The sequence below is a fragment of the Narcine bancroftii genome, chromosome 8 (genome assembly GCF_036971445.1).
Source record: "Narcine bancroftii isolate sNarBan1 chromosome 8, sNarBan1.hap1, whole genome shotgun sequence".
In the NCBI taxonomy this organism is placed as follows: domain Eukaryota; kingdom Metazoa; phylum Chordata; class Chondrichthyes; order Torpediniformes; family Narcinidae; genus Narcine; species Narcine bancroftii.
Window position 1 is genome coordinate 150,818,515 of NC_091476.1, and position 21,107 is coordinate 150,839,621.

Here is a 21,107-nt window from a genome sequence, read left to right on the forward strand (position 1 = left end):
TTGCCTTGTGCAGTATTAACTAATCTCTCTCTACAACTCTGCACTTCTGCATTGTGTTTTACTTGCTGTGTTATACTTGGGATATCTGTATAGCATTTGGAAATGCATTGCTCAAATGGACGGTGAAATAAAAATTGTGAATGACCTACAAAAGGATATATGAAACAGAAAATGTTTCAGTACTTTGGAAAGGCATAGGAACTAACTGAAGAACCCTTTCAATGTGACAGCATGTGTATCCTTGACCAAATAACTCTGTATCATGGTCTCATTGATGCAAATGTTTTCTTCTCCTTTTCTCCTTTCAGAGGGTATACAATACAGTATATGTTTAAGTGTTGTTTTTAATTTAAATGTTGAAGATTAAAGACATTTTTCTATTTTCCCTCGCCTCCGGACACTTTTTTGTCTATTCCCCAGTCGCTACCACAGATTTGATCAGACGATGCAACCCAAGCTGATTTTCAGACCACATATCCTTTTGAGCCTCTTTGAGCTCAGCCTATCTCTAACCTTCATCATTCGCCATCTTTGTAAACATAAATTTTTCCAAGCTCCCACTGCCCACGTCCAATCCTGCAGAAAGTCCTGCTGCCTTTCCCCTTCTCCCGGTAGCTGGAAATTAAAATGTAATTGTTAAGTTTAGGTCTTCCCCATCTCTGCCATCCCAGCCAAGCACCCGAGAATTTTCTAGCCATGTAAATATGGACATCAATTCCCCTTCTTCGATTATTACCAAGGATTGAAATTGCAATATTCCCTCCCAAATTCCCCATTCTTGCCTCCCTTCAGTAGGGTACTCCTTTAAATCCACTTCTTTGATTAAGCTATCTTAAAAAGCTCCTATTTTCTCTGTCTAGCAATGGGGATCCATTTTAATGTCATTATCCATTAGGAACACGATGGAAATTTTAAAAGGGCTCTCTAAGTTCATGATATCCCCGTAATCTTCATTGTTTCTTTCATTGTAACAACACTTCATGTAGTGGATCCATTCTGCCATGTTTTTTTTAATTTTAGATTCAGGGAACAATTCTACTTCTACCAAACTGGAGCTGTTCCAGGGCAAAAACTTTATGTCTGGCTGTCGTTTCCCAGTTCATGTTTAACGCTGTGGACTGTGAGGTTTCATTGTGCCCATGCCAGGATTGTTGAGTCTAACCACTTAATGAATTGGTATCAAATAACTTGAATTTTTATGGCACTTTTTTTATTAACTTAAAACATCGTAGAGCAATTTTCACCCATTGAAATTCAGTTCCAGCACCATGCTGCAGCTCAATGTGGCAACCATTTTGTGCAAAGCAAGAACCCATTCGACCTGAGAGAATGATAGAACCATGAAGCTGTAACAGTTTGATTGATGGTTGGCCTGACTTGCAGCATTCTTTCGGGGCCTCTTGTAAGATGCCAATTTCTATTACATCCCCAGAGTGACGCAAGGGTAGAACCTAATAAACCTGTAAATGACATTCTCTACTCACGCACATATTAATCTATGAGGATTTAATACCCGTATTACAATAAAAGGGAAAGGAATGCAGTGCAATAGTTATCTCGCTCTACGACTCTGCGCTTCTGCATTGTGTTTTATTTGCTGTATTATATATGGGATATCTATCTGGACTGCTCACAAAACTAACTTCCTCATTCCACATTGATACATGTGACAAGAAAATGGTACTTAAAATGGCCTGTAGCTGCTGCCGTGTGTCCCTGCTTGAATCCCTTTGTCATCTCACTTTACTTTCTACGATGAAGGATTTATGGTCAGCGTTAAGCAGGGAAAACACCACAGGGTTGACCTGTTTATCACCACCCTTTCTCCCCACCGTCTCCAGCCCCACGCATCAGTCCTGTGTCATTCAACCCGGTAGATCAGTTCCTCCTCACCTGCGAAAATGTTACACGTGTTCCCATATCACTAATGGCGGCTCTTTGACAGACTTAAAGCAGGCAGAAGGCAATTTTGTGTAATATTACTTGTTCTGTATTTATTACATGATAATAAAGGAATCTTGAATCAGGCACTGGAGAATTGTGCAGTTCTATGGAATTAAATGTCAATAAAATGAGGAACAGATTGGGCAAATTAATGACATTTTTTTGAACAATAAAATTATCCAACCTCAGAATCAGAATTTATTGTCCTGAACAAATCATGAAATTCAGTGTTCTGTGGCACCAACATAGAGCAAAGATACATATTATAACCATCTTATGACATTACTATAAAAATAATAGTACACGAAAAGTAAAGCAGTGTCTTTGGTTCATTGAGTGCTCGTCTTGAGGCTCCTGTACCTTTTTCCCAATGGTAGCAGAGTAAAGAGGGCATGGCCCTGGGTGGTGGGGGTCTTTGAGGATAGAGGCTGCTTTTTATAAGACACCGCCTCGATGGAGTGAAGCCTGGTGCCTGTAATGTCGCAGGCCGTGTTAACATCTCTCTGGAGTTTATCCCTTCCCTTCGTTAAAATATATAAATATCGCAGAACAATTAATGTTCTAAAATTCCCTCTTAAAATTCCCTTTTTATAAGGGTCAGTAGAGCTTCAAAACAGAGTTCAGGGTGAAGTATGTTAAAAATGCTCACTGCTCATTTGACAATAGCCACTCTGTTGCCAGATTAAACAGTCACTGTCTGCCGGCGCATATCTAATTGGCTGCCTCAAATACGGAGAACAGATACAGATGGTGTGCTGCACTGTAAAACCCCTTTGTACAGCCCTGAGTTTAAATAAAGGCACTTGTGTCGTTGCGTTTATTTGCTGGATGCAAATTATATGAAAATATTAGAACGGTAACCCAAGTGGAAAAATAGCTTGGCAGTTACATCTGTGACCAGCTCAATTCATTTCAAGAAAGAGATTGATGGTTACAGTTACTCAACAGCACCATGGCTGAAAGCTGTACGGAAATGATTTGGGGGAATCGATCACTAGTTTCATTGACAGTGCTTCTACATGATTAAGAATTTCTTGGCTCTTGAAAGATCCCCCCCACCCCCACCCCACTTTCCCCGCATGCCCTCGACTTGGGAAGGGGGAATGAGTGACCCACCCCCAGATGAAATTTGGCCCATTGGCTAATGGACAGGCCCAACATCTGTGAATCATTCTGTGCATTAGTGCAATGTTATGGTACCATAGAGTGGGAGCAAAGTCTGAATAAACAAAATCTCTTCTTTTTGTGTGCGAGCCACTTATTAAAGTTTATGAGATGAATAAAGACAAAATAAACTCTGGTGTGAACAGCGGCACCGAGGTGTAAGGCTTGGCAAGTGGAGTGCCACAGAGCTGCCAAAGGACTGTCATTCATCGCAGATTTATGGCATTTTTGTACCCAGATCACAGGCTGATTTAGTGCCTGGCATGTTAGTTCATGGCTGTTAAATTAATAACAGGTGCTGCTCCTGCACTGTGGTTAGCGACAGTATTGTGCACTAATTCTGGGCTGTGCTCACCACTTTCTCTCTAACCTGTGCACTCTCACCACCATCTTTAAAAGCAAGCAGATGCAGTTTCAGTTTATTGGGTTCTTTGAGAGGATATCTATCTCAGGGTGTGTGTGTGGGATAGGACAAGTTCTGTTCGGTGAGGGAAGCTCATTGTGTTTGGGGCACACTGGTTGGTTCTGTTTGGGGGAATGGAGGAATTTTGTTGGAGGGAGTTATGTTCTGCCTGCTTGCCAGGGTTATGTTTGTTATGGGGTGGGGATGTTACCTTTGTGGGGTGAAATATGGAAGTCTGCAGACACTGTGATTGTCATAAAAAAAACACAAAAATGGTGGAGAAATTCAGCAGGTCACGCAATGTCCATAGGAGATGAAGACCTTGGGCCCGAACGTTTTTATCTTTCTTGGGTTATGTTTAGTTTGGGGGGGGGGGTTATTGGGGGGGGGGGAAGAGGAATTGTTTTTGACTTGGGTGGGCATTTGGTTTGTCTTGGTTAGGGTAGTGGTGTTTGGAATATGGCGTTTGTCTTTCCGACTTTTGTCTTTGGCATGCATGGGGGTGGTATGGTATTTGGGAAGTTAGAGGTCTATGTGATCCAGAGTATTGTGCAGGAAAGAAGAAACATCCTCTCAGAGGATGTACTCTATAATAAAGTAGCAAGTGAGGATGGTCATAAAGAAATGGATGGAAAAAGCCATAAGAAATGGAATTGCAGTACATTCCATAGATAAGTTGGTATGTAAGAGGAAAAGGAGTTGGTTTCAGCACCAATGCTTTTCTTCAGAAGTAAAAGCTTCCAATGCAACATTCCAAAGGGCATCTCTATCCCTTTTAATGGATTATCCTCCAGACCTTCCGTTGTTTCCTCCACCCTATTGTCACTGGCTCAGTACTTGCTCAAACACGATTCATTCCCCTCCCCTGTTGACGCAAATACATTCGCAAGTCGTATTAATTCTGTTTTCCTATCTACAGGTCCTGCCTGGAATGCTGAATATTTCCAGCAATCTGTTTTCATTTCACAGTTCCAGTGTTTGCGTTATATTTGTTTCATTTCTTAGAGCAAGTGGAGCTCTACAGAGAGGAGGGGACTCCGTCAGGATTTACTTTGGAAGTCACTGTTGAGTTGGCTGAGGGTTCTGTTTTAAATTTCCTTTTATATAAACAGAACAATTTGGCGTGGGCAGCCTTTAGCAATATAACTCAAGATCAGTTTCAAAACAGGTGCTGCGTTACTGCAAATTCCTTAACTTCCATCATTGTCTTATTTTCCACCTTTGGTGACGTAATATGTGTGAAGGGACCTGACCTTCCAAAGTGTCCTTTGTTTCCAGGCTCCTGGCTGTTGCAGCTCTCCATCCCCTTGTCATTCATCTCATTTGAGTGTGCACTCTAAGGTTCATTAACTCGTGTTTTTGTATATTGTTTTTGTAGGTATAAGTCCAACGAAGATTATGTTTATGTGCGAGGGAGGGGAAGGGGAAAGTATGTGTGCGAGGAATGTGGAATTCGCTGCAAGAAACCCAGCATGCTGAAGAAACATATCCGCACACACACAGACCTCCGGCCATACGCCTGCAACTATTGTAACTTTGCCTTCAAAACCAAAGGTGAGAAAGCCTTTCCTCTTTCGATCGCCTGAAACTTTCCCCTCCCCCCTCCCATTGAGGGCTCCCACAGTATGGCTGACCCACTTTGACCGACACTGTTGAGGTGCCATGATGCGTGATGGGGCAATGAAGCCACAGATGTTGTCAAGTTCCCGTTAATGTAGTAGCAGGTGCTGAGGGTGGAAAGTCACAAAAGGATTTTTACTTTCTTTTGGTGTCGTTCCTGTTCCTTCTCAGAATGTCCCAAGGCACTTACTTCACAAGTCAGTGAAGTATTTTTGAACTGTGGAGACAGTTTGGTGTATGAAATGACGTGGGCCACTTTTATACAGAAACCTCCTGCAGGCAGTTGTTTACCAGAAGTACTATAATAATATGTCAAATAATAGACTTTTGCAAATGTTAGTTATAGATGAGGCTAGGAAATTATTGTTAATATTAAAGCCTCAGTTTAAAGCCTTGGCTGAAGGATTACACCTCTTGACAGTTCTATCATTGGTGTTTTATTCAGGATCTGCCCACCTAGATCTGTGCTTGGGTCCCCAGAGTAGGATTTGAGCCAGGATTGTTTTTATTGAGAGAACAACCAACTGAGCCACAACTAAGTGATGGGACGAGGAGGTTTAGTGCTCTGCTGCGACAGTGTGAGGAATAGCTTCAGTCTCACAGTTCGGAGGATAGAGAGTGGGCTTCCTAAGAATTCTATTCAGCTTTCATGGAAGAACCACTGTTGGTCAGGGCCACATGTGATTCCAAAGTGCTGTCAGTGTTTCAAATTTGACTTCCAGGAAGATTATCGAACAAAAAAGGATTGTAAAATGAATGTTTTTTTTTGGATGGATGTAAAGGAGAGCAGGGTAGAATGTTGGTTATGGTGGGGGTGGGTGGGGGTGGGGAGGTGCAGAAAAAATTCCAAAGCTCTCAATTCCATTGAGAGGGGATTTGACAAGCCTATGGGCAGATGTGCAATAATTTAAATTTTTTAATTTAGATATATAGCGTGGTACCAGCCCATGGCACCCAATTTACATCCAATTACCTACAACCCTGGTATGTTTTTGAAGAGTGGGAAGAAACCAAAGGGCTTGGAGGAAACCCTCACAGACACAGAAGAACATAGAAATTCCTTACAGACAGTGCTGGATTTAAACCCCGGTCGCTGGTGCTGCAACCAACCATGCTGCCCTTCTACCCCATTCTCTTCAGAAAGTTGTGAAGTGTGGCAGCCCTTAGTAATCCAGGGGCCTGGTTTAATGATTAAATTCCACATTGGCAGCTTGGGGAATTTACATTCAGTTAATTAAATGAATCTAGAATAGAAAGTTTGCATCAGTCATGGTGAACATGAAACCTTTGGATTGTTGTAAACATCTGCTTGGTCCATGAATATGGTTCAGGGAAGGTAACTTGATAATCATACCTGGTCATTGGCTAGATAGTGTCTGTCCTTGTGAGCTCTGCCTGACAATTAGAGAGGAACAATAAAAGCTGGCCTTGCCAGCAGTGCCCACTCATCATGGTTTGCTAAATAAAAAGACAAAAGCATCAGGGTATCTCCTCACGGTGGTTAGGCATCTAATGCGGTTGAGTGAGTGACTCAGTATAAATGGCACTGTGATTTGAGACAGCACCTTGAGTAGATGAAGGAAGAAGATGCAGCCCAGAGATCTCATTTACATTTCCTGACTGAGACACTAAAATAGGTGTCCACAAGAAGCTAATTAGGCATATTTTGTTTTGTCTTCAGGTCATATTTTTAAAATGGGGGGGGGGGGGGGTGACTGTATCAACGAGAGTCGGTAGATCGTGTAGTAAAGCACGAAAGTCCACAGATACCATGGTTGAAGTAAAAATAAAATCGTGGAGAAACTCAGCTGATCAAGCAGTGTACTATACATAGCAGAGACATACATAACGTTTTGGGCTGAGCCCTTTATCAAGATACCTGACCTTAATGAAGGGCTCAAGCCCGAAACGTTGGTTATGTATCTTTACCTGTTGCTACATAAAGTATGCTGTTTGAGCAGCTGAGTTTCCCCAGCATTGTGTTTTCAGTAGATCATGTCATGTTTTGGAGAGAATTGTAATGGGGGAAAGGCTAGATAGTTGAGCCCAGTTAGTGATGTTGGTTGATGAGTATATACTCACCACAATCTCTGTTGGAACTCCCCTGTTCTTTCTTGGAGTCGAATCTAAGATAACAACTCCAACAGCACTCAGCCAAAGGGCCTTTTTCCCTGCTGTAAAACTCCGATTCTGAAATGGATGCATGGGTTATTTGATAGACCACAGAGTGGATTTGAACTTGAATCTTCTGGGCTGTAAATGAGAGTGCTTCCCATTTAAACCATTGCCTTTGCATACAACCCACTTTCCCCATTGAAGCACATTGCCTGATTCAGGCTTTGATCCTGCCGTCTGTGGCAGATGAGCAAAGATGCACACCAGCCATGGCAATTATGTTCTCAAATATCAGGACAGACTTGAGAGGCAAAAAAAGCCTATTCCATCCCTGTGTTTCCATCGATGACAGCCCCTCCATCCCACACTGTGAGCAGAGCTGCTTGCCTCTGAGGTTTGTGTTCCAGAGCACGCACGCGGGAAACTGTATGGTAGAGTAAAGCAATAACTTGAAAATCTCAGAATATATTTTGGAAAGTAAATATTGAGTTTCCAGTTGATAGTCCTTTTTGGAATACTTGGCAGGCTCGAAGCGAGACCCAAACAGATGTTTCAGGGAATTTTGTCTTTAACCTGAAGGAGCTTCCTGTTCGAACACAAGGTATTTTGTACTGTTTTTGTTAACTGCGAGGCCCACCTGCCCTTTTCTCCAGCAATCATTTTCTTTGGCAGTTCTGTTCACCTTCTGGGTAGTAAATCCAGAAAAAACTACCAGTCCCCATTGATCTGTGGATTCTCAGAAATGAGTGCAAATCTTTGACATTATATAACAACATCACTGCAAGTTTCCATCTTAGCTACTGCAGGAATGGTTTCCCCTAGAATCACAGGTGGTTGATCCATATGCCCATGTTCAAGATTCCTTTATTGTCATGGACTAATGCACAAAGTGTAATGATATTACCAAACTCGTCAACTTTTGCCTGTTGTCAAAGCGTACAAAGAGGCATCACTACTGGTGCCCCCAACAGTAAGAGAATGAGATGCAAAATGGAAGCCCTTTAGTATCACCAAGTGTCCGTAGATTTTCCTCCAGCTGCACGGCCTCCTGTTTGATCCATCGACGAAATTGAGGTCTCAGATCCGAACCTCTTATACAGTCATGCCTAGGATCCATCCTTGCCCTCGGTACCCTCTCGAATCGTGATACCTGGTTCCCATGGGCCAGTCACACGCAGTCCGAGCTGCCAGCTCCTTGCTGGTCCACAGCTGTGGTATCCTTCCCTGTAGGGTCATCTCCCAGGTTCCCTTCTCGGCAGGGGCTGCTTTCCTGCTCTGTTACCTTTGCCGGCCAACAATCCGTCGTGGTCCACTATGAAGAATGGGTTCCACCATCTTGGGCACAGACCTCCGTAGTTTCAAGATTTAAAAAAAAAACACTGCTTAAAGCCTGTATGAGGGCTTTGGCATCATGACCTGGCAGTAGGACCCCATGGAGGAGGCCTCTCTTAGGTCCAGGCCAGCAACCATACTGCCATTACAGCAGCTCTGGCAACACCACCATTTTCATATTACTGTGGACGTGCCAGAGTACAATCCTACAGCCAGGTGTTGCAAAGTAAAGTGTGAGAGCAAGAAAGAAAAGCCTTGCATTTACGTGATGACATTTCGCAACCCTGATGCACTCCAAAATATTTAAACTTCAGTGAAGTGCTTCCTCAGTGTAACTGCTGTTGTAATGTGGGACACAACTTGTACACAGCAAGATTCACCAAATAACGGTGTAATCCTTGTTGATGATCTGTTTGTAGTACGGTTGATAGAAAAGTAGACATTAGCCAAGGCATGGAGGAAACTTGCTGAAGATCCAACTGTGCTGGGTAGGTCACGTCTCCAGAATGGAAGATGTAAGGTAAAACATCATGAGATGGGAATGTGTAGGGAGTTACCCTGTACAGGGCAGTAACAAGAAGGGGAGGTGTCCTTGTACTCCTGTTAGGTAAAACATCATGAGATGGGAATGTACAGGGCTGTAACAAGATGTAAATGCATCCTTGTACTTACAAGATAAGAGAGACATTGATGGATTGAGAGGCAGGAAGCTAGCAGGGAAAGGATAGCAACAGTTTTAGTCATTGGACAAGTAATGATATGATGATGTTCTAAGCATGTATCCAAGGGTATAAAAAATCACCATTTTGCTGATAACGGCAGAATGCATTCTCCGACTAACATGGTTGGTCGCAAGTGTTACCATTGCCCGTTTACAAGTTTCATCCCATTTTCCCCCAAGCAAAAAACTAGCTAACCCCCCGTACATTAGTAAATTCCCAAGTTAACATATGGTCTACAATCTAATTCATAATACTTGTTCTACAATCTGATTAATAATGTTTGTGTTACAATCAATGTTATAATATTTGGGTTACAAGCAAGGTTAAAATTATATGTGTAACAATCTAATTCACAAAGACCATCGCCTTCCCAAGATTGTGTTATATGGCGAGCTCTCCACTGGCCACCGTGACAGAGGTGCACCAAAGAAGAGGTACAAGGACTGCCTAAAGAAATCTCTTGGTGCCTGCCCCATTGACCACCGCCAGTGGGCTGATCTCGCCTCAAACCGTGCATCTTGGCGCCTCACAGTTCAGCGGGCAGCAACCTCCTTTGAAGAAGACCGCAGAGCCCACCTCGCTGACAAAAGACAAAGGAGGAAAAACCCAACACCCAACCCCAACCCACCAATTTTCCCTTGCAACCGCTGCAACCGTGCCTGCCTGTCCCGCATCGGACTTATCAGCCACAAACGAGCCTGCAGCTGACGTGGACATTTACCCCCTCCATAAATCTTCGTCCGCGAAGCCAAGCCAAAGAAGAAGAGGGTAGTTTAATAGCTCATCTAAAAGTGGGCACCCCCTTATTTAGACTGGTTGGAGCACTATTGCATTCGGAAGCAGAGCAAAGATGAGCGTGATATGCCATACCTTGAATAACACAATCGTTTGAGAAAGTTTCTGAATGCCATTTAAAAATCGTGAGATGGAGACACTAGAATGAGCCTTTTTTGCCTATGGCATCAGGAATACATTGGAAGCTTGCCCATTGTCAAAGGCTTTGTAACTCACACTGACCAGGTTTGTGTGCACTCATGTCTGACATACTAACCAGCCATTTACCTGCACTTTCTCCTGTCTTATGGTATAGTTGAGCAGTGCCAACATTGCTCATTCCAAATTCCACTGAAGGTATTTCTTATCACGAGAGAGATTAAGCCTTGGGTCACACTCCGAGGCCATCTACAAATATAGGAGGCTACCTTCAGCTGGGAGACCTACTTTCATATCACTCCAGATGTCCTCCAAGTTTCTATACTCCTTTGCATCACCTCTTTTCCTCCCCTGCCCTCCTCTCTCCACCCTCTCTTAATCCTTTGACCATTTACACCTTAAGAAGACCTTTCAATTCTTATTTCTGCCTCTGTGCCCTGGGATAACATTAGTGGGACGGAGGCTTGCCTTGCTGTCAGAAGTTCCTGAATCGAGACCCATTTGAGAGATTTATGTGCATAACCTTGATTCACAATCTTGCTGCCTGAAATGCCATGCTTTGGATGATCGATTAATCCAGAGCTTTACCTGCCATCTTGGGTTATATCTAAAGGGTTTTAATGCATTCCTTTGAAGAACATAAATCTTCTCCTGACATTCTGTTTATTTTTATGTCTTGATCACCCTACCTAACCAGATTACATGTTTATGGAATCTTTCAGAGCATAAACTGACTAGACTTGAGTTTTTAAAATGTGCATTTTAATTGTGAGGTGCAAAAAATATGAAGTGCTAGGGGAACTGCTTTGGAGACAAAGTGATAGTTGACATTCAGGTCAAGACCCTGCATCAGGGTATAGAGGGAAGATAAGCAGTGTTAAGGGGGAAGGGGTATGACAGGGGCTGATAGGTGGATGGGCAGATGGAGCTAGCTGAACTCCTCCAGCAGTTTGTTTTTCCTCCAGATTACAGCATCTGCTGCCTTTAGTGTCTCCTTTTCAATTATTGGGTTGTTGAATTGCACTCAACTCATGAGGATGTCATCTAGATCGCAAGGCCAATGTAATGTTATCAGCCATGTTAGCAAAATCTTCAAGTTTAAAATTTCAACATCTGAATGGTCTGTGATAAATGGTGATAAAAGTGAAACTAAATTGTTCATAGTGTTGGAGTTGTTACATTTCTGGATATGAAATTCGACTCTAATAATGTTGAGCATGCAAGTTAACATCTCACCATGCTTCTTTAAGAACTTAAAGCTAGTCTTAGAAGTTAAAAAGCCAATATTTTTGGAAGTGATCATGAATTGTACTATAAACCTAAATGATTGAGGAGGGGAATCTCTCACAGTTTCCAAATGTGACTCCAGTTCTACACAGTAATTGGAGTTTTACTGTTTTTAGAGTGATGTAACGCCACATTTGATTGCGTCAAGCCAATATGTTCGGAGGTCGGGCCGTGCAAAAAGAATGGAGCACAGCCTAACTCTTAATAAGCATTAAGCTCCTTCCTTATAAAGTGCCTCTAAAAACAACTTCAACCTTTCAATCCAGAAGCGCTGAACAATTTTTTTCTCAAGCTTTCAATCTGAAATAATAATAAATTAACCCAGATGGAAAGTGCAGAGGAGGGAAGGGAATTGGACAGTTTTTTTTTTGTGTGATCAGCTTGGGACCAGATTTCAATATTGCTTCAATTAATTTGGTTGCTAAGGATGTAGATCTTTCAGCAATATGCACCCCACATTTCCATGCCCAGCAGGTCCTCATTCTGAGGTCAAAGTGCTGACAAGCTGCACTTTGTAGGGATCACATGTCTCTTTAATGGCATATGCACGTGTTTGAAGTCAAACACCGAGGGGATATAGCAACTTAAGTTGGCCTTTTGTCTACTTGTGTGTTGGTAGCTGTTAATGTAAAAAAGGGGAAATAGTGCATGCAGCCATGCACCAATCAGGTAGCATTTGTTACAGAAGAAGTGTTTATAATGTATGTATATTTATCCCATGCATGGTCTCATTCACTTGGATACAATTTGAAAATAGGAATGCGATTTCAATTGTATTATCATGTCATTCTCACTCCGACATGTGCATGTGTGTTTGATTATATTCATCAGAATACGAGTATGAATGGACATGTATGCATTTTGCATCTCTGGATTCTGTTTCCCCTCTGAATTTTATGCACATAGTTTACAAGTAAGTACACACTGATCACGTTTTATGTAGGTGCAGGTTCTATCTATTTATGAAAGTGGGTTTGATATGTGCAGCTATGGTCATTTGGTTTGCACGTGTACACTGGTTTGCTAGTGTGGGCGTTTGAACGTGTCCTTCTGCGCATTTGTACGTGCGTGTGTCTTTCTGCACACTGAATTCCAGGCAGGATCAATTGTTGCTCCCTCAACTTTCTTCCGCACACTGCACCTAGTTTAGCCGCACTCTTGAAGATTATATTGAAGGTTTACCTGCTTGTGTGATTGCTTCTCTGTTCATTCAATCACTCCAGATTGAGAAGCAAAAAAAAACTTTTAATATACCTGCTCAGGCACAATTTGTATTTCAGTTTCTAACTTTTCATATTATCTCAATTATAATTACATTTTAAGTGGAGATTATAGCTGAATGTAATTTTCCACCAGAAACTACTTTACATTTTTCCCTATCATCCTCAAACCAGGTAAACGAACAGTTGTTATTCAGATTGGAGACTGACTTGGATTCAACAAGGAAGGCAAGAAGACCCTTTTAATCACACTGTTGGCCACAAATTAAATTAACACTGACAGTCTCAAATTAGATGTTCTTGGAGCCCAGGGCTATGGTCACAGCCTGGAGTTGAAAACTAATTTAATGATCTCGGTTTGAGCAGGGAACTATACTGGGGGGATTCTGGAGGTGATAGAGATATCACAGCTGTGTGTTCTGGTTGTCCATCTTTCCCCTCCCCAGTTAGAAAGACTGACATTTTCTCAAAACAAAAGCAGAGATTATCAATGTGACTTTTGACAAGTTGATCAGTGTGCAGAGAGGGAAACTCGAGCTAATCTTTATATTTCCATATTTCTATTGTTTTTTCATATATATATATGTGTGTGTGTGTGTGTGTGTGTGTGTGTGTGTATGTATATATATATATACATATGTGTGTGTGTGTGTGTGTATGTATATATGTGTGTGTGTGCGTATATATGTGTGTGTGTGTGTGTGTATACATATGTGTGTATACACATATATGTGTGTATACACATATGTATGTGTATATATACACATATATATGTGCGTGTATATATTCAACAAAGTAAATATATATTAACAAATAGCTGTAAACAACCTATGAAAGAGACAAAAACAAATGTATATAAAACAAAAATGAATAATCTAACCCTTCCCTTGTGAAGTTATGATTAAACATGTATGTTCTATTAATGCATGAAAGAAAGGACAACCAAACTAAAAAATGGGATCCAAAAATTTTGTAAATTCTGAAAATAATTAAGGAAAGGACTCCATAAATTTAGAAAATTAAGGTTTATTGCATTAGTAGAGCATCTAATTTTTTTGTTCCCCAGAGTCAAGCATGCCGTCAAATCAGATAATCAAAGAATATGTGCAGGAGGGACAGGATCCTTCCATCTCATAAGTGTAGCTCTTCTGGCAATAAAGAGAGCAAAGGCAGCCACATGAGAATGTAGCCAGACAATTTTAAATCAGCTGACTTACTTATTCCAAATAGTCAAGAAAAGGTTTAGGAGCCAAATTAATATTAAGAACTAAAGATCAGGTACAGAAGATACTTTCCCAATAATTAGAAAGCAAGGAACATGACCCAAACATATGAAATAATGTACCTTCAATCTTACACCTATCATATTTTGATGAGAAATTAGAACAAAATTTAGCCAATTGAACTTTAGAAAAGTAAGCTCGATGTACTACCTTAATTGCAATAATGAACATCGGGCGCATAGAGAAGATAAATTAACCAATTTCAAGATAGAATCCCATGTAGCGTCAGAAAATTCTTGTTGAAAATCTTGCTCCCATCTTTTCTTAGTCTTGTCCAGGGAATTACCATTAAACATCAGTAATAACTCATAGAGAACTAATAACAACTTTTTAGTATTTGGTTTAAGATTATAAATCTTCTCATCATCTTTTATTCCAAATCTTAAGGGAGTTTTAATACTAAAGAATTTAAAAAGCTCTTAATCTGTAAATATCTTTAAAAAAATGTTTAGGTATTTTAAATTTAGAAAATAATTATTCAAAATAGGCCAAATGTTTTCAATATTATTTTTATTTTGGTCAGTAAAGAGATCTTGGAAAGATTGGAATCGAAACTCGGACCAATTGACAAAAACCAAATTCTTATGCTGAAGGTTTAAAAAGGGAATTAGCTAAAAGTGGACAGACTAATAAAAATCTATTGCATCCAGAATGATTTTTAAATTGAAACCAGATCCTCAATGTATGTTTAACAACAAAATTATCAGTTAATTTAGAAGCAGAAAAGGATAATGGAACTCCATCTATCAAAATGAGGGAATACTTCTTGGTAGAATCAATTTCCAAATTAATCCAGCTAGCAACATCCTGTCTGTCCTTATGGTGAAAAATTAATATATCTAATATTAACTGCCCAATAATACAATCTAAAATTAGGCAATGCCAATCCCCTTTCTTTTTAGCATTTTGAAGGGAAGTTTTATTAAAACAAGGGGTGTTCATTTCTCCTGACAAAGGAAGAGATAATGGAATTGAGCAAATCAAAAAATCTTTCAGGTCAGAGCTATTTTTTCCTCACGAGTGCCGACATGTGGTAAACCTGGCTTGAGATTATTCTGATTGTATTGAAAAACCAGTATTGTTGTGCTGGGTCACAAAAATTAGAAAGTGCTGAAAGAAGCCTCTCAACCACTTTTGCTGTATTTGCTGAACAAGTGCTATTATGGCTAATCTTATGTTTAATCTTCCTACTGCTTTGTCTCACTTGCTGTATAACATAATAAAAACTCTGGTATCCATCAAATGTGGGGATTGGTAGATGCTGGATAAGTGAATTTTCCCATTTGAGATTTTCCCAAGTTTGAGATGGTGATTGGCAAACTAACGGGCAAGGCACACCATTTTAAAATGAGTATTTTTTTCACCTATTTATTTGCTGCAATTTTTTTTTTGCTGATTGCTTGAATTCCAAATAACATGGTTTGCTGTATCAGCTTTTGTGGATCCACTGGCATTAACTGAGTGCAGAAAGTAGGCAGTTCTGCTTACCCTTAGCAGTAGTTAGGTCTTCTGTGACTTAATGACATCATGTAGGATCCCAAAATGGAACAAGCCCAGCATGAAACTGGCTAAAAAACTGAATAGCTGGTTGAGGCACACTTGATTCCTAGTTGATGCCAAAAGCATTGCGTTTTCCTGAAATGTTTACAAGCAATCAAAAAAAGTTAGAACTCTTTTTTTAAATGCAAAAGACAAACATTATAAAGCACTTAAGTAATGGCAAACATCTATGATTACCAGCATTACCCTTGTCACTTGCCGCCACTATCTCAATTATTTTACATGCAGGCTGTTTCAATGAATCTCTCACATAAGCAGCAAAGAAAAAGCTGACACAATTTCATTCTCCCATGTTGCAGCAGGAAAACAAAGCCAGTAAGTGAGTGTGAGCCAGTTTGGACCATCTCTGACTGCATATGCTTATCCTGCAATCACAAACTTGCTGGCATTTTGCTAGAATAATGTCTGCCAACCCAGCCCACTGTTTCTTCATACTAAGAATGAAACCCATTGATCTTGATTTCTTCAATGGGAAGTACAGTACAACTCCAATTATGCAAAATGGTCAGGACTGGGCCTATTTTGGATAAATGATATTTTCAGATAATTGGTCATTTTTTTTAAATAGCTCAATAGCAACAGCCAATCACTTGTAACAGTAATTAAACAACAACAAAAGGTTTTAAAGCATTAAATAATGTTTAATTCTCAACCTGTGGCATTAGTTCGGCTCCAAAAATAAATTTCAGATAACTGAGGATTTCTTATTTTTCTTAAATCCTCAATGATCTGAAAACATTTTCGGAGCTGAACAGACGTCACTTCCGGGTCTAAAATATTTTGGATAACTGAGGATTTTGGATAATCGGATTTAAGATAATCGGAGTTGTACTGTAGCAGTGGGCATTCTGCAGCAGACACTTGACTTCTGCTGGTATGAGAATTAAATCAACGAGGGCTCTCCAACTGTGCATTTCTTGAAAATAAACTTGAAATCACCTGGAATGAGTCTAAACTTGGGATTCAGTAACGAAGTAAAGACACACAGTAAATGCTAGAGGAACTCAGCTGGTCTCAGCATCCAGAGGAGGTAAAGATATATTACTGATGTTTTGGGACTGAGCTCTTCTTCAAGGTATCACCAAAAAGCAGGAAGGCATCAAAATAAAGATGGGGGGGGGGGGGGATGGAAGGATGAGGAGTCTAGAAGAACAAACAAAAAGGTGTTAATTGGATACGACAAGGTGAGAATTGATTTTGGCTCTGTGAAAGGAAACAGAGAAAGAGAGACAGAAATAGAGCAAAGGAGATAGAGAAGAAGGAGGGTTTCTTAACAGAGACCAGAGAAATCGATGTTAATGCTGTCCAGTTGGAGGCTGCCCAGATGGAAGTGTGGTTTCAGTCTGGCAGTGCATGAGACCATGGACAGACATGGGGAATGGGACGGTGAATTGAAATAGCTGGCCACTGGGAGATCCATGCTATTGCATGTTCAAATACTTACCAGTAATCTCAATCTCCAGTATCTCTGGTGTCTGCACATCTTAACCATTTTCAAAATATCATTCCAACCCATGTCATGGAACAATGAGAAGAAACAGGCCATTTGGCCCCTCCTGCCTGCTCCAGCATTCAGTAAGATCAAGTTAGAGTTTTTGCCCCTGAGCCACTTTCCTTTGCTAACACCGTAATCCTTAATATCCTGAAACCTCCCATTCTTTTGAATGTGGACATTTAGACATACATACAGCATGGTAGTAAAACACGAAAGTCTACAGACACCGTGGTTGAAGCAAAAATCCAACGCTGGAGAAATTCAGCAGGTCAAACAGTGTACTTTATACAGCAAAGATAAAGATACATAATAAATGTTTCAGTCTTGAGCCCTTCATCAAGGTATGACAAACATTTCGGCAGGTGCCTGAATAAAATGGTGGGGGGAAGGGTAGGGGAAGCAGCATGATCCTAAAGGCAGCAGGTAATAGGTGGATTAAGGGAGGGAGGGCACAGCAGCAAACAGGTGAAGGAGGGATGGTTCTGTGGAGAGCTAAGGAAAAAAAGACAAGGGAAAGGAAAGGGAGGGTAAATGGTGAGTAGGTTAGCAGAAACCAGAGACGTCGAGGTTAATGCCATAATTTTTAGTACATAACAGGCCCTTTCAGCCCACAAGTCCGTGTTTCCCAATTTCACCCAATTAATCTACAAACTCAATACGTTTTGAAGGATGGGAGGAAATCAGAGTACACAGAGGAAATCAATGCAGACACGGGGACAACGTACAAACTTCTTAGAGACAGAGCCGGATTCAAACCCCAGACCTGATTGCTGGTGACGTAAGAGCGTTGCACTAACCACTGCACAGACCCTTGCCACCCTCTACTCTTGGGTAGAGATGTGGAAGCAAAGATCCAAAGATTCTCTTTTCTCTGGGTGAAGAAATTTATATTTTTGTCTCTGTCTTGTTATTTCGAGGCAGTGGCCCCAGTTCCAGACACCGTGTGTCTACTCTGTCAAGCCATGTAACCATATTGTTGTTTCAATGACATCACCTCTGATTCTTAAAGCAAGAGGGTGCAGGCCCAATCTGATTTAATCTTCCCAGAAATGTCAGGTCAGAGCAGGGTTACAGCACAGAAGCAAGCACTTTGGCCCAACCAGTCCACGTTGTGTGACTAAGCTAGTGCTAGTTGCCTGTGTTCAGCCCATACCTGTTTGGAGTGTCCAGACGGCACTGCTTTTAAAGTATATCGTTCTACGGAATGGAGACCAGGCAGTATTCCAGATATAAAACACTAGGCTTTGTGTAATTGGAGCAAGATGTGGTTGGGATCATCCCTCGGGTCCTCTTGCAAGAAATGGCAATGTATCTTTTGCCTTTCACATTTCTAGCTGTGCCTGCATGTTACTCCTCGCTGCCATCCAGCTGCGTTATCAGAAAATATGGATAGATTCAACATGATTATCGATCCAGATTACGCACAACTAGGCCACGGTACCACACGCACCTCTGTTTTGACCCTTGAAAGTGACCATTTATTCCAGCTTTGTTTTCTACCTGTTGAGCAATCATCTGTTCATGCCAGCCAATTACTCCCCAAATCATGCACTTTATTGAATAATCTCTTGTTTGATACCTTATTGATGGCCTTCTGAAAGTAAAGTTTTGATTTTTCTCATTCAAACCTTAAAAAAAATCCTCTTTGCAAATTTATTAAACTTGATTTCCTTTTAGAAAACCATGGAGAAACTTCATTTTCAAAGCCCACTACCATCATTTCCTTGATAATCGATTCCATGACACCATTTGGAAGATGTTTGGGAATTCTTCTACTCTTTGCCCTGCACTATGTTCATTCTCACTGAAAGATCCGATAATATGGCCATTGTTTTATTACTGCTGGTGGAATCTTGCTGTGTCTAAACTGGCTGCTGTCTTTCCCATATTACAAGTGACCTCCTTTTTACAAATATTGCTGTGAAAGAAAATGGGATGTCCTGGGGTTTGAAAAGGCAAACTATGCTGCATTTTCTCACCTTTCCTGCCAGTAATAAGATGATCCATGCAAAGGACGAGAATCAAAGGTGAGGCCATGTGGCTGAATGGACTCCTTTTCCATGAGCCAATGCACAGGGTAAACGTTATTGAAGATGCAAATGAGTTAAGGACCCAAATGAGTTTGCACGCCCACAAGTTATCATTTGGAAACTTCAGCAGTCATTAAATTACTGCTGTAAAATAAATAAACAGAGAGGGGGACAGAGGTTGCAGCAATTTGGTCACTAAATCACAACACTGCTGTGGTTATAGATCAATGCCTTTATCCAGGCATGGAGAGCCACATCACTGCATTGATTTATGAAATTGTGGGAGTATATTGCCCAAGGAATTAGATTAGCTTCATTGGAGCGTTAATTGAGCAGGGAATGCCCATTTTCAGCCAAGCGATAGCTGAGCAGGACAAGACATAATTTATTGCAACAACGCAGCTGGACTCATCACTCTTTGTGTTCTTTAGGGAACTTGACGAAGCACATGAAGTCAAAGGCTCACAGTAAAAAGTGCCAGGAGATGGGAGTGACTGTTGCATTAATGGAAGACGTGGAATCTGAAGAAGGTACATTGAGCACATTGCATCATTTAAGCCCAGCAGGAATCATTAATGGGCTTGTGGGATTTTATTAGCTGAGGCATTGGGTTCTTTGCCTGTGCAATATCAGCAGGGTGAAAGTGCGTGACTTGACACATGCAGAATGTATTGCAAAGCTCCACTCTTTCCTGCATTAAGATTAAATGGAGGTTTGCAAGATTGCATTTTGCAGTATGCTGACACAGCATGCATCAGGAAAGCAAGGAGACCACTGTAAATCCGCTTTCAAAAATGATCTTATTTTAATATTTCTAATGGATTTAAGTTTACTCTTTAGAGACTTCGTTGGAGAAGCAGTTGGGAAAACTCTTCAGTCCATAGGTAAAAAGAGAAATATCAAGATGCCCCACAAGAATCTATTTTAACATATAAAATGGTAAAGCATTACAAGGCACTTCACTGGAGTATAAACGGACAGTATTAGATTCTGATCCACTCATGGAGATAATCAGCCAAGAAGAAAGTAAATTCTTATCTGAAAGAGAAAGAAATACTATGTCTTTTGGCTACATCTGATTCAATAGCAAATTATAATTGAAAATAATCTTATGATGTTTTGCTAAGTTAATGATGCAGGGCATTTTTGTTGATTCTGGAATATCTCTGCATTTGGCATGAGCTTGTGGGCTGGAAGGATCTGTTACAGTGTTGTATGTCTAAATTAAATTAAAATTAAATTAAAACGTTTATTTTGCAGAATGGCTAATAATTTCCCAGAGCAGAAGATAGTTTTTCATGCGTGTGAACTATCCAAAGTAGCAATTCTTGCTTGACCTCATCATTAGTAATGTGTCAAAATTGCAATGATTGGCCACCTACATCTGAAGTCAGCTCTCAGAATGATCGTCACCTTTCTGTTACGCGAATCATTTTACTGAGTGCGTTTGCACTTGCAGAATATCTGATGTAATATGTGTTTCATCCTGTCCCAGAAATTACCCTATCTGCCAGACATGTTTCAAGTGCTTTTGAACAAATGCTGGTGTTGGTTGATGAGATGACACATCCTGTCATGACTGGGGATTGCAGTGTAAAAAAAACCAGGAGAATTGATCTTTGCATGCAATCTGGTTAGTTTTTTTTTAATTGGTAAATAACTGGTGAGTTATTTATTTTGGATTTCTGGTAGAGTTTTAATCCCTCCGTGTCAACATAGCGACAGGGAATCATAATTTCAAAGATGTATTTGCCATGGACAGATCTTAATTTGGGGTCAAACTGAAGTTGATGTTTTACAATCCTTCTGAGGTACAACGTCAGAAGACAGAGTTTCTGGTTCTTTTCTGTGACATTATTGAATTATTTGAGAGGAATAAATCTGGGATCGTCACACTCACCATTATTCATTGCCTCTGTGAATACTAAAAATAGCAGGTTATTTTCTCCAGAGAACAACAGCAAATGGAAGAAATCAATTCCAGATACCAACAGTTAGA

The 21,107-nt window shown here is 40.6% G+C and overlaps 1 protein-coding gene and 1 long non-coding RNA gene across 3 annotated transcripts in view; one reads left to right on the forward strand and one right to left on the reverse strand.

The window, feature by feature from the left end:
• Positions 1-21,107, forward strand: part of LOC138741371 (transcription factor HIVEP3-like) — a 63,058-nt gene that overhangs the window by 27,076 nt on the left and 14,875 nt on the right. For both annotated transcript variants that reach the window (XM_069895332.1, XM_069895333.1), the window contains exons 3-4: positions 4,890-5,065; positions 19,540-19,638. In XM_069895332.1, coding sequence (XP_069751433.1) covers positions 4,890-5,065; positions 19,540-19,638 — 275 coding nt within the window. The remainder of the gene's footprint in view (positions 1-4,889; positions 5,066-19,539; positions 19,639-21,107) is intronic.
• On the reverse strand, positions 13,785-15,867 carry LOC138741372 (uncharacterized). The gene is made up of 3 exons (XR_011343474.1): positions 15,770-15,867; positions 15,512-15,658; positions 13,785-13,888 (listed from the first exon to the last, which is right to left on the reverse strand). It is a non-coding gene; the product is annotated as an uncharacterized lncRNA (long non-coding RNA).